Source organism: Ambystoma mexicanum, chromosome 1q (assembly GCF_040938575.1).
Source record: "Ambystoma mexicanum isolate Mex_15411 chromosome 1q, UKY_AmexF1_1, whole genome shotgun sequence".
Classification (NCBI taxonomy): Eukaryota; Metazoa; Chordata; class Amphibia; order Caudata; family Ambystomatidae; genus Ambystoma; species Ambystoma mexicanum.
In genome coordinates, this window is record NC_090922.1 from 1,469,747,034 (window position 1) to 1,469,762,130 (window position 15,097).

General features: G+C 47.3%; 1 protein-coding gene across 3 annotated transcripts in view; it reads right to left on the reverse strand.

Moving 5' to 3' along the window:
- The window catches only part of MUTYH (mutY DNA glycosylase), a 523,937-nt gene that overhangs the window by 37,632 nt on the left and 471,208 nt on the right, over positions 1 to 15,097 (reverse strand). For all 3 annotated transcript variants that reach the window (XM_069642363.1, XM_069642364.1, XM_069642365.1), the window contains exon 12: positions 7,563 to 7,754. In XM_069642363.1, coding sequence (XP_069498464.1) covers positions 7,563 to 7,754 — 192 coding nt within the window. The remainder of the gene's footprint in view (positions 1 to 7,562; positions 7,755 to 15,097) is intronic.

Genomic DNA, 15,097 nt, shown 5'->3' on the forward strand with positions numbered 1-15,097 from the left:
GGATGGAGACCGCCTCCTTTTTTGGGCACTAGGAAATACCGGGAATACCAGCACGTCCTCTCTGTTCGGGAGGTACCTCTTCCACTGCACCCTATGCCAACAGGGCTCTCAGTTCTTCCTGGAGCTTCTGTCCCAGATGGATTGGGGGTCGTGGGGGTCTGTCCGGTGGTCTTCTCAAAAAGGGAAGACAATAACCCCAGCAAATCAACTGCAGGGCCCAGGCACTGGAGGTTATCTCCTGCCACTGGGGCCAATGCCCTGCCAACCGTCCACCAACTGGTGCACCATGGGAGGCGAAATCAAAGAAGCTGAGAGGGTACGGGCGCCCCTACCGCTTCTTGTTGGCCTCTAAAAGCCTCTCTGCCCCTTCTGGGGCAGGAGAAATGCCTCTGCCCCTGCCTGGCTTGCGGGAGCTGTGCATTTTTGCCATTGGATACACAACACCTATAGCCTCTGCCTTTTGAGGCAAAGCTGAAGGCGGGGTTGGCCGGCAATGCAGCAAGGCCCAATGATTTAGTGGCAATCTTAGACTCTAAATTTTTCTAAAGAGTTGTCAGCTTTTTGACCGAAAAGCATGTCTCCCTCAAAGCAGCCTGTTCTGAACATTTGGGGCGAAACCAGAGGTTCTCAGGTAGGCCTGTCTCCTCATCGCAACTGCTGACCCTATAGAGCAGCCAACACAGTCCGCTACGTCCATACTCGCTTGCAATGACTGCTTGGCTATCTGTTCCACATCTGTCCCACATTGCACCCTCAGGGACGTATTCAGCAGCATGCTCTACAGCTTTTCACAAGCCAAAGAGCAAAGATTGGCAGGCTTTAGTGACATGATGACCAAAAGGGATTCCTTGCATGGGTGGAACTGAAGCATTTTGCAAGATATGCAAGCGATGGATTAGATATTGAGGTTGGGAAAGATAGATAGCATTACAGAAGTCGATGCTGCCATTAAGGCAAACGGCAACTAACCGAGCATGAAGCTCTGTGGGAATAAATGGGAGAACTTTCTTCAACTGTTTCAATTTAAGAAACCCAAGCCCACAGACTGAATCTAATTTTCTATGGATAACGAGGCAGATATCTTAACGGCCAAATTACAGACCACTGCGCCGGTTTCGACGCAGGGCCCAATGAAGAGGGCCAGTAAGCAGAGGTCCAATCTACAGATGCATCCTTTGAGTCCAACACAGTCCGCTACGTCCATACTCGCTTGCAATGACTGCTAGGCTACCTCCTTCCTATCCTCCAACAGCTGTAAACATCTGTCCCACATTGCACCCTCAGGGACGTGTGTACAACCCTGTCAATCAAAGCCCGGAATTACATATTACCATGCGTGTAGGGCTGGCTTTGCTGTAATTCAAGGTCTGGGGATGTATCTAGACCACTAGTGTCCTGCAAACCCTGAGCTAGCACTAACAAATGCACTAACAAATGAGCCTGATCATCGAAATAATCGACACTGCTGGCTCCCGTATTAACAGGGTCGAAATCCCCTTGGTCATCTGGGTCGTTGGCACTGAAGACTGATTGCATGGAGTCGAAGAACTCTGACCTTGACAGCGGTATGAAGGAACCATTGCCGACAGTTGGCGCCAAGGGTTTTACTGCTGATGGAACGGCTTTCAAAGCCAATGGGAGTTTCGACGCTGATGGTTCTTTCAGCGTCAAGGGAAGCTCGGACGACAGATGGATGCTGTGGTTATCAGCCTTCTGGCAATTTAAGTGCCTTTGTCAGCGTGGAACCCAAAGGCATTTTCGACGTCGAAGGCTAGCTTGGGGTCAGAAGCACCAAGCGCCGCTTTTGCTGCCAAAGCTTGCTGGTCGGGGGCGAGGGAAACCGCACCTACAGCAGCTTGCTGCTTAAACATTTCCAACATAGAAGTTTTAAAACTTTCTCACTCTTACTGAGTAATCGGGCCCTCCGAGGGCTAACCTTGTTCCGCCGACTAGCGGGACTTGCGACGATGATGGTGGCGATACTTCTTTCGCGAGGAAGACGATGGAAAATTTCTCCAGGAATGGGACCGTTTCTTAGTCTTTTTTCGATGTCTTTCCTTCCCCTTGTTGTGGGTGGGCTTCTCAGTCTCGGCCTTGGAAGACCGGACAAGAGACCGTGCCAGAGATTTTGCAGATGGTGGCCAAAGCCAGATTCCCTGTTTTCTCCCGTAGGGATTTTGGCTGCATTTTCGAGCACGACACGCAGGCCACTGTGCTGTTACTCACACCTAGGCACCATAGACAGACATTGTGGGGGTTGGTAACAAACATTTTAGCCTCTGAGTAAAACTGACACATTTAGAACAAAAAAACTTGGAGAAAACTCGAAGTCGTGTTCCCGATGCAGCTTGCAAGCGTGCAGAAAAAATTAACTGTTGGATGGGGCGTAGTGACGCGTTATAAATACACAACGCTGGATGTCAATTTTCCGGAGCCAACGATCTAGCAACGAGCAAGAAGGATCGACGGCAGAGTCAAGCTTCACTACGACCACTGTCGAAATGTTTCCGAACAGTAGAGATGGTTGATGGATATCTATTAAGATGAGGAATCTGCCAGAGAAAGGCAATCCATTGAAAATGGGATACCTATATTATAACATGTGAGGATATATTATGTTTAAGTATAGTTAGCAAAGATAGTGTGATACATGAAAAAGGGAAGTACAGACTACAATACTGAAACCAGCAACTGTAGTGCTTAGCACTGCAACTCAAATCACTTAAGTGACCAAAAAGGTTCCTAGAGGCATGCATTATCTTTGTAGTGAAAAAGCAGCTCTATATAGCAATGGAGTTTTAGTAGTAATGTCTCAGGCACAAAACAAAGTATGTTTTTGAGTTAACATTCATTCATTTATGTAACCATTTAGCATAGCAAGGCACTAAGTAGCCTGACCATATCATATTATGCATGCATGCATGCTTACATATGTAGTGTGGCTGGATTAATTCCTATTATAGTCAGCATGAGTAGGCCGTAGAACTAGGACCCCTCCAGTTTCTATTTAGCTAAATATATAGGAACTCAAAAAGGAGTTAAGAAGAAGCACCTCATGACGTTGAGGCCTTGGGCCGGACCATTCAGGACATGTTAGGTAGATAAATTCACTCGGGCCGTTACTGATAATTCGGCTTGGGGATTCTACTGATAAATACGCTGAAAGCATAGAGGTAGTAGCAACCAATATTGTGCACCATTATCCTAAGGAGAGGTACCTCACATCTAGAAGTTGGGGGATTCTTCTGACAGTGGGAGCTTTTGGTAAGAGAGTCATTTTAAGTGGGAATATTATAAATGGGCTGCTAACTCACAGACCCTGGCTGCTGATGCCATACCGGGGATGTAGATGGGTTGTGGGCTCTGAGCATCACAAAAATGTCATGATTACATTTATTCTTTGCAATGCATTTATTTATGTTGATGTTGAGTTTGCTTCAAATATTTTAGATGCACAACATAGATTCATTGAATTATGCATCTTGGGTTGTTTTAGTAATAATCGAAGGGTTCGAGTATCTTTAGTGTTATACATTTCTTTAGAAAAGAGATGGAAAGGGCTTCAGTGTTCAGAAGGGGAATTCAAGATAACAGTTGGTTTAGTAAAAGAGAAGTGACTTGAGACTCACCTCATGTATAGAGTTGAGCTGTGGTTATTGCAACGTTGAAATTGACAATGTGTTTGTAACTCAAGTTGATGTAGTGTGATCCAATCAAGGGAGAAAGAAAACAGATTTGTAAACAAAATGCTTCTTTTGAATACATTTGATCTTATCTCTGGTACATTACTGGCACATTGTGTATGATTGGGATATCGTATCTTTTTGCCCCTCTCCATGCCCCCCACCTCTCTCTCTTCATGCATTAGGAAACATCATAAGGATTGAGAGGATAGTTGTGCACCCGTGAGTAAAATGTCAGGTTTAGAGGCTTGCAATATTGTAATTCTATATATCCTGTGAGGGAAGGGACAACAAACCTTGAGGCCTACAAATCTAAATCTAATCTAATTATTGAAGCAAGAGCACAAATAAATTCTGGACTGGCCTGGTGGAGACGTCCTTCTTGCAGCTAGTCGTGTCCGATTGCTCCTTCCGTTTGCAAAAGAAAGACGCTAGCACTCAAATCTTACCCGAGTTACCCGAGGGATGCGTTTTTAGCTACCTGGGAGAACGTTAAAAAGGACTCAATGAAGTGAATCTGATCCCTGAAAAAAACATTCAACACATGATCATCATTGCCAAACAGAGGCAACCCAGTTGGGGGAACAGAGCTGTCCAAATGACTCCCAGTAACAAAGCTGGATGGGCTCATAGAAAGAGCTACGGAATGAGACAGGATCAGTGCATGGAAACTCACAAAGCGGAAATTGCCTGCAAGCTGATGACGAGCTCTATGATGAGGTCTATGCAGCTTGCACTAGGCAATCTAGGCAGGGATTGTACACACAGGTCCAGCTCATGTCACTGGAAAAGCCATGAAGTTCTCATAACAGACACAAGAGGTACTTGTGGTACAGTCATGTGGGGGTACTAAGAGGTCAGGGTGACTAACAAGAGTAGCTTACAGGAGCAGAGCAACCAGAGCTCACAGGACTGGTACAAATTAGGTTTGGTAGTCTTGACAGTGTTCAAACCTATGACCAGAAGAGTTCTCGGTAGCAAGAATGTATCTAATTCAGTTATCTTACCGGCGTGAGGGAAGTGCGAGCAAAGCTTTTGTGACCAGTATAAGTTAGGCTCACATGACCGGCATAGGTTTTCAGGCCCAGTGCATGTGAGGTTTGTAGGAAAAGGTTTGTCATGGGACTGCTGCCGGTTAAGGCGGATGATTGAAGCTTAGAGTACCAGTTTGAAATGTGCACATGGGGCATGCATGAGAGATGCACAAGGCCAGATGAGAGGGGTCTTGCAGGATCTGAGCAGATGTGTCTTGCAGGGCTGACGTACATTGGGGTTTGTAAAACCAGCATGAATGAGGCTCTCGGAACTTGTTCGATTTGGCCTTATATAGGACGTTGGAATTTGTGTTTGTGGGAGTGGCTTGAACGGGCCTGCAGAGTAGCTTGTTTGGAGTATGTCAAGCCAGTACAAATAATAGCTTACCGAACAGTGCTAGGTCCCCTAAGTAGGCCTCATGCTAACTTGCCACATTGGCAGAGCGGGGGCTCCCATAACCCCCAGGTTGTGGGGAGACCCGCGGCCACATGTCCTAATTTCCATTACGTTCGGTCCTGTAACGGAAATACATTTTTTCTTAAGTCAGAATGACTTTAAAAAAAAGTTTCTTTTGTAAATCATAGGGCTGTGCCACCCAATGACATGAAGGCCTCCAGCTCCTCTGCACATAACGGGAACAAGCGTTCCTGCTGGAGGGAGCTGGAGGCCTCATTCCTTGGACCAACGGATTCAGAAAAGTTAAGAAAATGTATTTTGTGTAAATGTGGGTGCGTGCATGTAAGTGTGTGTGTGTGTAAATCTATATGTGAGTGCATGATGTATGGGTGGGTGCCTGGATGTGCGTGTATGAGCGCATGGTGAAAGGGAGCACATGTAAATGTCTGGGTGTGCATGTGTGTGAGTGAATGGTGTGTGCTGTGTTTAATGCCTGGATTACTTACTGGCAATCTTCATTACTCCTAGCCATATTCTTCTTGATTGCAGTACGTGTGTATGAGGTAACTTGCCTCATACACAAGTACTGGGACGAGGTAGACTGATGTTGAGGTAATGCCCAGCTTAGTTACTTGTGATCTTTATTACTCCTAGTCCCACTCTTCCTCGTCCCAAGGTAAGGTGCCTCATACGTAAGTACTGGGACGAGGAAGAGGGACGTGGAGTTAATTATGGGCAGCGGAATATAATATTTGGGTTTTAACCCATTATTCAAACATTTATCCCGGGGCACCCACTAATCATCTTTGGATGGCTTGGCCAGAGGCATAGACAGGGTAGGGCCTGAGCAGACAAGGCCCACCAAAAATCTGTAAATGCCCACTCAGCAGCGCTCTGTGGGCATTTACAGATGTTAATGTCACTGCGATGGGCCCAACTACATTCGCTTCAGGCCCCACTTGCTAGACAATCCTGGCCTACGCCTCTGTTGGGCTTCATCGCTGCACGCCTCTGTTGGGCTTCATCGCTGCACTTGGTCACTCCGGTATATTTGTGGGAAATGTTTATGTCCCTTCAATTAAAAAATCCACCAGCCCCCACTGGATGAGTGTCTGGTGGGTGAATGGTTATGAATGTGTGCGCGCAAGCTTGAAGCCGGGCAAGGGGCATTGGAAGATTAATGTTTTGTTACATTATTACTGGCATTTTTTAGCAGTCAACTTAATGAATCGTATTACATTGAGGGGTGTTTGGGGTGGGGGTTTATAGCTCAAGGGGGCAGGTAGACATTTTCTGTGGCGTGGCATTGTTTACTCACATACGGTGCAATACCACTATGATGTGTGTTCTGACATGGTGGGTGGAGGCGTTTTATTTATATTTATATATTTATTAATAAAGGCGCCCTATCAGAAACTAAAATAAATACATTACAAATAAACAAACAAAAACATAATAGCATTTATAGAACACCCAAACTCGGAGGTATCACATAGTTGGTTACAAGCAATTTGTGCAACCAAACAAAGAAATGTCCTCTTGCTGTAGCATTGAATGTTTTACTGGCCTTGAGGGCAAAGTCCACTTGAAGAATATCCTTACACAGTGGTGTGGGAGTTGGGTAGGCATTTGTGTAGCCAGCCATAACATGCTATCGTCCTGTGGCAGGAGATGTTTACTAGCATTAAGGGCAAAGCTAACAGAGAATGTTCGTAAATGGGGATACTGGCAGTGCCAGCATGAACAGGTTTTCTTATTGTATCATTATTTTGCGAAATATTACTGTTCACGCACAGGTACCTTTGGCTGCTTGGAGCCAGGCACAGCACCCTTGTGTCTAGGCTAGGTTAAAGATTTAAGGTTTGATTAAAAAACATATTTACAAGTTTCTCCTAGTGAAGTGTGCACCTGCAGTACCATGATCATCGTGTGTATTGCGCAAGCGTGCTAGTCCAGACTGGCCCAGAGTGTGGCGTGACCCGTGATTTGTTCCTGAGCTTGGCTTGGTAGTGAAGGCCCCTCAGCATGGCTCGCAGGGCGGCCCCAAATGCTGTGCTATGTCACTGTATTGCCAGGAGGACATGTGAGATCTGTGCCAGTGGGTCTCTGCTAATGAACATCATTGGTGCCTGTGGGACATTGTGCCGGTATGTTTCACAGACGGGCATCGGTAAAAACAGGCACATTCCCTAATGAGACTTGCTGAAGGAGGCTCAATGGGCTCCCAGAGCTAGCATTTGTGAGGCTAGAGTGAGTGAAGCAGGCAGTAGATGGTCTGGCTGTGATGGCACAGATCAGTAGCACGAGCAGGCTCAGACCAGCACAGTGAGAGCCTCAACACTAGTGCCTGATGTCTAGTGTCTGATGTCTAGTGTCTGATGTCTAGTGTCTGATGTCTAGTGTCTTATGTCTAAAGAATAATCCAAACACTAGTTTCCAATGGCTTACCTGAGGTGGGTCTTTGGACGATCAGATATTCAGGCTCGCCAGACTCTCTCTTCCGCTCCAATACACACGTCAGTGTCTGCTCCACCCTTGACTGCTTCTTAGCAGATTTCCGTGGGAAGTTCATCACGCCCAAGCTGCTGTCCCATGAGTCCAAGGGAGGAAGGCATAAGGAGCATTTCTGCCCATTGGCAACTGTAAAGAAAAAACAATTCCATCACAAAGAACTGGTCTTACAGGAAAAGGACTTCCGGTAATTGCATCTTCAGGACACAATCATCTACAGGCAACTGATCTGACCATCTCCTCAGCCTCCATATTAAGTTATCTTAATTGACAAATGTGCAGGTAACAATCGTATGAACCCATCACGATTTCACAAAAGTACACAATCGAATAACAAGAGATTTCATAGCGGTCACAAACAAAGCCCCCAAACCCTTCTTACAAAACAAGGAAAAAACTAAATACCAAACATTGATGAACTAACCTACTTTGAGAGCACAAAAGTGTACTCTATATAACCAGGAAAGATTCTTCTGCCAAAAGCAAGCTGGGCAGCACTGAAACCCCCAAAGATAGATGGGAAAAGAAGATCCTCATGACTAAAGCGGCCCAATTCAAATCATGCACAACAAACAGCGTGACTCCCCAACATAACCCGCTGGAAATGTACAGGGGCATGCAATCATATGATCCACACAGAAATACACAATTTACGAAGCAACAAAAACCTCCAGAAAAATCAGAAAAATGTACAATCCTACCGAAGACCATGGCATGTGGAGCTACTTCGCCCTGCTTCCCACTGCTATTTAGCATGGAATGGAATAAGCATTCTGGGCACCACTGATCGTCAAGACGGTAAATCCACTGTGACCGGCTGTCTCTCAAACCCACACCACAGAACAATCTACCTTATTGTTTTGTTTTTCAAAGAATTTTTTTATTGGAGTTTTATCAACATATAAGTGCATCATTAGACACCATTCAGATCATACTGAAACAAAGTAAACGAGATCAAAACCAAACAATAACAATAACAAAGTGAGTCCGGTGAGGGAACGGGGTGGGGAGGCGACAGCGCAAGTTTGTAGTGAATGATGGTGGGGTGCGCTTCGAGGGTCAGGGTTCCAGGGACCGCGCTTATGAAGTTTTTGGGATCGAAACGGGTGAATGGGGCAGAGTTCCGCTTCCTTACAGTGTCTCTGGGTCAGTGGATGGTCTGTGGATACTCCTTACAGGTGTTCTGCTGTAGTCAGTCATATTTTGCTAACCAACAAAGGGACAGAGGTTGCCTCACCACTCCTGGGAATTGTTGTGCGTAATCCAGTAAGGGAGCCCAAATGTTGTAGAACTTGCTTCTGTTTCCGAAACAAAAGGCGGTTATTTTTTCTGCGACTGCTATGTCCCAACACTTTGTCCACCACATGGGGGCTGCTGTGCCCGTGTAATGCTTGTGCAAAATACTACCTCGAACAATATGCCGTTGGTGCGCAGCCATTTTGGACAATCATCTTCCATCACTGTGATAAAAAGCTTGTGCTGCTGTGGGCCTCGCATAATAAAAGAGAATTTCAGTGGCGTAGGCAGAGCAAGGTGAAATGTAGACATGAATATTATTCCCGAGTGGACTTGCTGTGGAGAATAGTTATTATATTGTTCACTGAAGGACGAATATGGGGAAGGGAATCGGAGGGTGTTGCAGGTGCATGATAAGGGACTGGAAATGAATGCGAGGAGGGGGCGCTGGGTTGTTCCACTTCTGACAGTTTTTTCCACCCTCGACTTGTGAACTGCTCTTCGGCCAAGGGCAGACATAACTGAGAAGGGCGGGGAAAATGCCCCCCATAAAGGAGACGGCATAGTGTGGCAGAGATTTAGAATTGGGATCCCCGGGTGATGAAGTATCGCTGAGTGGGAGTGATTTCTTTGCCTACCTACTGAGGGACTAAGCAGTGTTGTGGTGGCTAAAATGAAGATGTGTGTCTTCGATTCCTTTATTTTATCACATTTGAATGTATTGTTTGATTGTCATGAATACTTATATTTGAGTGTATTTACACACATATGGGATACATTACTCACCGTAATTGTATTTCTCATGCTTGTATCTGCTTAGATTCACATGCTGTGCATAGGCCGACATCTAGTGGAAGCGGTGGAGTATTACAGTTTGTTTTTCGAAACTCGAAAATGGGCGTCGACACAGGGCGTGCCAGTAACACTATCCCTAGTGTGACGTCCACTGTACCCAAGATCCCTCACGCGTCTAGGATCCTCAGATTGTATTTTTTCGGACATGAGGTAGCATGAGGAGTAGCGTGAGTACAGATATTCCAAGCAGATAGACAGAAAGGTAAGACTACAAGCAATCATGCGCCTTCTCTCGGAGGGGAGGAAGGGTGGGTCGCATGTGAATCTAAGCAGATACAAGCATCAGAAATACGATTACGGTGAGTAATGTATCCCTTCTGAGGCTTGTGGAATCTGCTTAGATCACATGCTGTGCATAGATTAGCAAGCAGTACCAGAAGAAGGAGGTGGGATGTGAGAAGGGTCATGAGCAAATAAGTGTCTTAGAACCGCTTGTCCCACTTGTGTATCTGCCTTGGAATGGGTGTCAATGCAATAATGCTGAGTAAAAGTGTGAATAGAGCTCCAAGTAGCTGCTTTGCAAATGGTGTCAAGGGGAACATTTGCAATGAAAGCCAGAGTGGCCCCAATGCCTCTAGTAGAGTGGGCCCTTGGCGTAAAAGGCAGAGTCTTTTCAGAGAGAGAGTAACACAGCTGGATACAGTTAATAATCCTCTTCGAGATGGCACCTTTAGAGACGCGATCCCCCTCTCTGCCTGTAGCTACGGAGACAAACAGTTGATCTGTTTTCCTTAGCGGTCTTGTTTTATTTACATAGTAGAGGACCGCCCTACGCACATCTAGGGTGTGTAGTTTCACCTCAGCCGAGCTTTGCGGGTTCTGGAAGAAAGCCGGAAGCTCGATGGACTGGTTTACATGGAATTTGGATATAAATTTAGGTGGGAACCTAGGGTGTGTGCGTAAAACCAGTTTGTCTTTATGGATAGTAAAGAAGGGATCCTGCACTGACAGAGCCTGAATTTCACTGACCCTTCTTATAGAAGTAATAGCTACTAAGAAGGCCGTTTTATAAGTCAGGTGTTTGAGACTGCTTTTATGCATGGGTTCGAAAGGGGGGCCCATGAGCTTGGCTAGCACCACATTAAGGTCCCACCCTGGCAGTGGGTTTGAATTAGGAGGGTGAAGTCTCTTTACTCCTTCCATGAAGGCTTAAACTACTGGTACTTTCCACCACAACACCTTGCTATGGGAAGTGGTGTAAGCCGAGAGGGCTGCCAGGTGTACTTTCAGTGAGTTAAAAACCAATCCTGCATCTAGCAGGTGGAGCATGTATGTAACAATAGTGGAAGGAGTGCAATCAACTGGGTTGATTTGTCTACTCTGGCACCAGATAACGAAGCTCTTCCACTTGTCAAAGTACAGTGCCTTGTGTTTGGTTTCCTAGATTCCTTTAGGGTGTCCATACACCTCTGTGGCAAATTGAGGTGTCCAAACTCTATGACCTCAGGAGCCATGCTGCCAGGTTCATTGAGTTGGGTTGCTGGTGCACTGTTTGACCTTGGTGCTGGGACAGTAGGTTGTACCAGGCTGGAAGTTTGATGGGCTCGCACACCGCCATCCTGCGTAGGTGTGGGAACCAGGGTTGTCTTGCCCACATGGGAGCAACTAGGATGAGCGTCATCGATTCTCTGTTCATCTTGTTCACCACTTTCCTGATGAGAGGAGTTGGTGGAAAAGCGTACGCAAACATCCCTGACCAGTTCATCCACAGGGCGTTCCCCTGGGAGTCTGGTTGGGGGAACCTGCATGCAAATCCTGGGCATTGTCTGTTTTCGCTTGTGGCGAATAAGTCTATAGTGGGGAAACCCCACTGAGAGAAGAGATCTTCTACGACCTCTCTGTGAAGGACCCATTCGTGTTCCTCTGGGAGGGCGTCTCTGCTCAGAGCATCTGCTAGGGAATTGAGCTCCCCTGGAACATGTTGTGATGACAGGAAGATGTTCCGTCTGAGTGCCCATATCCAGATTTTCTGTGCAAGCTTGGACAGATTTGGCGAGCGAGTCCCTCCTTGCTTGTTCAGGTAGAACATGGCTGTAGAGGTGTCCGTCCGGATTTGCACTGACAGGTTTAGTAGGTGGGGCTCGAACGCCTGAAGTGCTCTGAATACTGCCAGAAGCTTTAGCAGGTTGATGTGGTTCTTGGCCACTGAGTGAGACCAGAGACCCTGAGCTGTGTGGTGGAGATGGTGAGCTCCCCACCCCGTCAGACATGCATCTGTAGTGACTACTGCCTGTACCTCAGGATCGTAAAAGGGTTTCCCCTGTGTGAGATTTTCTCTTGTTCACCAGTGAAGGCTTTGTACCAGTGTTGGCGAAACGACCACTAGATCGTCCCACTGACCACTTGCCTGAGACCACTGTTTCGCTAACCATTCCTGCATGGGACGCATGCGCAGGCGCGCGTGGGGGACCAGATAAATGCATGACACCATCATGCCCAGTAAACGCATTGCTTTGCGTACCGTTATTTGTTGACCGGACTGATAATGCAGAATTTGCAGTAGTATATTCCGAATTCTTTCTTCTGAAGGAAAGGTCAACCCCTGCTGGGTATCCAGGATTGCTCCTAGGAATTGTTTTGAGGTGCTTGGCACCAGGCTTGACTTCTTCTCGTTGATTGAGAAGCCTAACTCGTGGAGGAGGTCGATAGTCCTTTGAATGTTTGTCCTGCAAATTCCTGGGGTTTCCCCCGTTATGAGCCAGTCGTCCAGATAAGGGTACACTGGGATTGCCTCCCTAGGTAGGTGTGCAGCCGCCACCGCCAGTACCTTGGTGAATACCCTTGGTGCTGAAGCTATCCCGAAGGGCAGTACCTTGAATTGGTAGTGCCGACTGTCCACCTTGAAGCGCAAGTACTTTCTGTGTGCTGGGAACATGGAAATATGAAAATAAGCATCTTTCATATCCAAGGTTGCCATGTAATCCCCCTTTTTTAGGAGGGGGATTACCTCTTGTAGCGTGGTCATACGAAATTTTTGGGGCTTGACCTACTTGTTGGCAGGCCGTAAGTCCAATACTGGGCGCATTGTCAAGTCTTTCTTTGGCACAAGGAAGTAAGTTGAATAAACACCCTTGTTTACCTGGTGTCCCGGGACGAGTTCTATAGCGTCCTTTTGTAGAAGAATGGCGATCTCCTCGAGGAGAATCTTCTGATGTTCTAAGGAGTGTACTCTTTGTCATGGAGGATGGTTCCGGGGACGCTGCAGTAGCTCTATACAATATCCCGTGGATACTGTTGACAGCACCCATCTGTCTGATGTGATCCCTTCCCAAGCCTGGGTGAAGTTTGAAATGCATCCCCCTACTGGGGTTGCGTGAGAAGGGACCCTGAACTGAGCGTCACTGCTTTGGTGGAGGCGTGCCGCCTCCCTTGCTGGGGCTGCCTCTGCCTTTACCACAACCTCTCCTATTACCTCTGCTGTAACCCTGGGTAGACTGTTGGTTGTTGTTCCACTGTGTACCCTGCCCCTGGGAATAGTTAAATCCTCTCTGGGAATTTTGGACGCGTGGGCGATGAAAATTACTATTCCCTCTCTGGTTAGGGGGTTTATTGGTTAACTGGCCAAGGGATTTGAGTGTCTCGTATTCGTCCTTGGCATTTTTCAGTGCGTCTTCGACCGCCTTACCAAACAACAGATCGGCTTCCACCGGTTTGTCTAACAATGATGCCTGAGTTTCTGCCTTAAAACCAGACTGGCGTAACCACGCATGTCTTTTGATAACAGTACCTTCTGCTATCAATCTGCCTGCGTTATCCGCGGCGTCAAAGGTTGCTTTCAAAATGCAACCAGACACGGCTCTACCCTCTGCGGAAATCCGAGCTAATTGTCCCTTTAACGGTTCAGGAGCAGAGGCTATGAGAGCCGCGACTTCTTCCCACTGATGGCAGTTGTAGCTGGCCAACAGGGTGGTGGAGTTAGCAATCCTTGCTTGATAGGCGGACGTTGAGGCTACCTTCCTGCCGAAACCGTATAGTTTCTTGCTCACCTTGTCGGGAGGAGCTTCTGATGAAGACAAGGGTGTTCCAGCCCTCTTACGATTGTTGGTAACAACCAGGGAGTCTGGTTTCAGATGTCCTCTTATATAGAGAGGGTCAGACTGAGCTGCCCTGAAAAGTTTTTCAACCCTGGGATTGACTGCTCTGGTGAGGTTTGGGTTCACCAGGGACGGATCTATTCTCCGCTGAATGGATTTAAGGATAGGGATGGTCTGGGCAACAGGCCTCCTTTCTAACACTAACTCTTCTGCGAAGTCCCTTTCCTCCTGTACACCGTGGGTGTCAATGTGGAAATGTTCTGCTGCGCGAGCGAGAACCTCATTTAAGAGGGGCTGGTTATCGACCGGGGAGTTGGTAACCGAGGCTTCGTTCTCTACCGGGGAATCTACTCTGTATGTTTCCGGGTCATCCTCTTCTTCTTCCTGGTCCTCATCATCCCCATAGTAGCCCGTCCCGGTTTGCTTTTCTATCATACCAAATTCTTGGTCTCCACAAAAGGAAGCCTCTCCTTGATACCGTGAGTATGGTGTTGCGTAAGGTTGTACCTCGAAGGGTTCAGACCTCATCGGGGTTTCAAACCGGGCTTTCTTACTCGGCGGGATAGGATCAGTAGAGCCTGAGGGTGTGGCCCCTTGAGGATCATACGAGAGGAAATGTTCTGGATTTTTATCATAAAAATCAGCCAAAGAAGACATTCTTGACATGATCCTATCTATGTCTTCACTGGACCATTTTTTGGAACTGGGAATGACTCTCTCAGCAAGTCTATGGGATTTATCTTGAGTAGCTTTGCTGGTTGTGGACCTATCAACAGACCTGGGCTTGTCTGTCTGTTTAGGAGGGGTGGAGTGTTTTACAGGTGTGGAAGAATGTACAGGTAGTTTCTTCTGCTGTTTTCCCCCCTCCCCGTGCGTAGAAAAATTAGTGTCTTAGGTTTTCCCTTTCCCTTAGTGGCTCCGGAGTTTTTCGCCGCCTGGCGTCGAGGATCGGGAGAGGTGTCCCTGTCCTTCGAGCGTGGGGCCTCGCCGTCTTTAATTGCGGGCTCCGCCTCCTGGAGCGCGGCCTGGGGGTGGAAGTCGTCTTCGTCTTCTGACGATCGAACTTCTGTTAGGCTAGGGAGCGAGGCACTCTTGGCAAGAGTGGATGATTGCCTGGAGTCATGCAGCAATCTTGATCGAGAGCGCCCAGAGGGCACCGAATCGGACCATTCTGTCTGTGCCTCTTTCCGAGAACTCGACGTCGTCGAGTCTCGGTTGGACTTAGTGTGTTTAGTGTGTGTAGTATGTGAAGTGCTTGCGTCGCCGGGGGTCTTCCCCATAGCCGCCCTGCCGGACGACCTTCCGAGGTCGGAGACCTGCGCTCAGCTGTCTTTCGACGCCGTAATG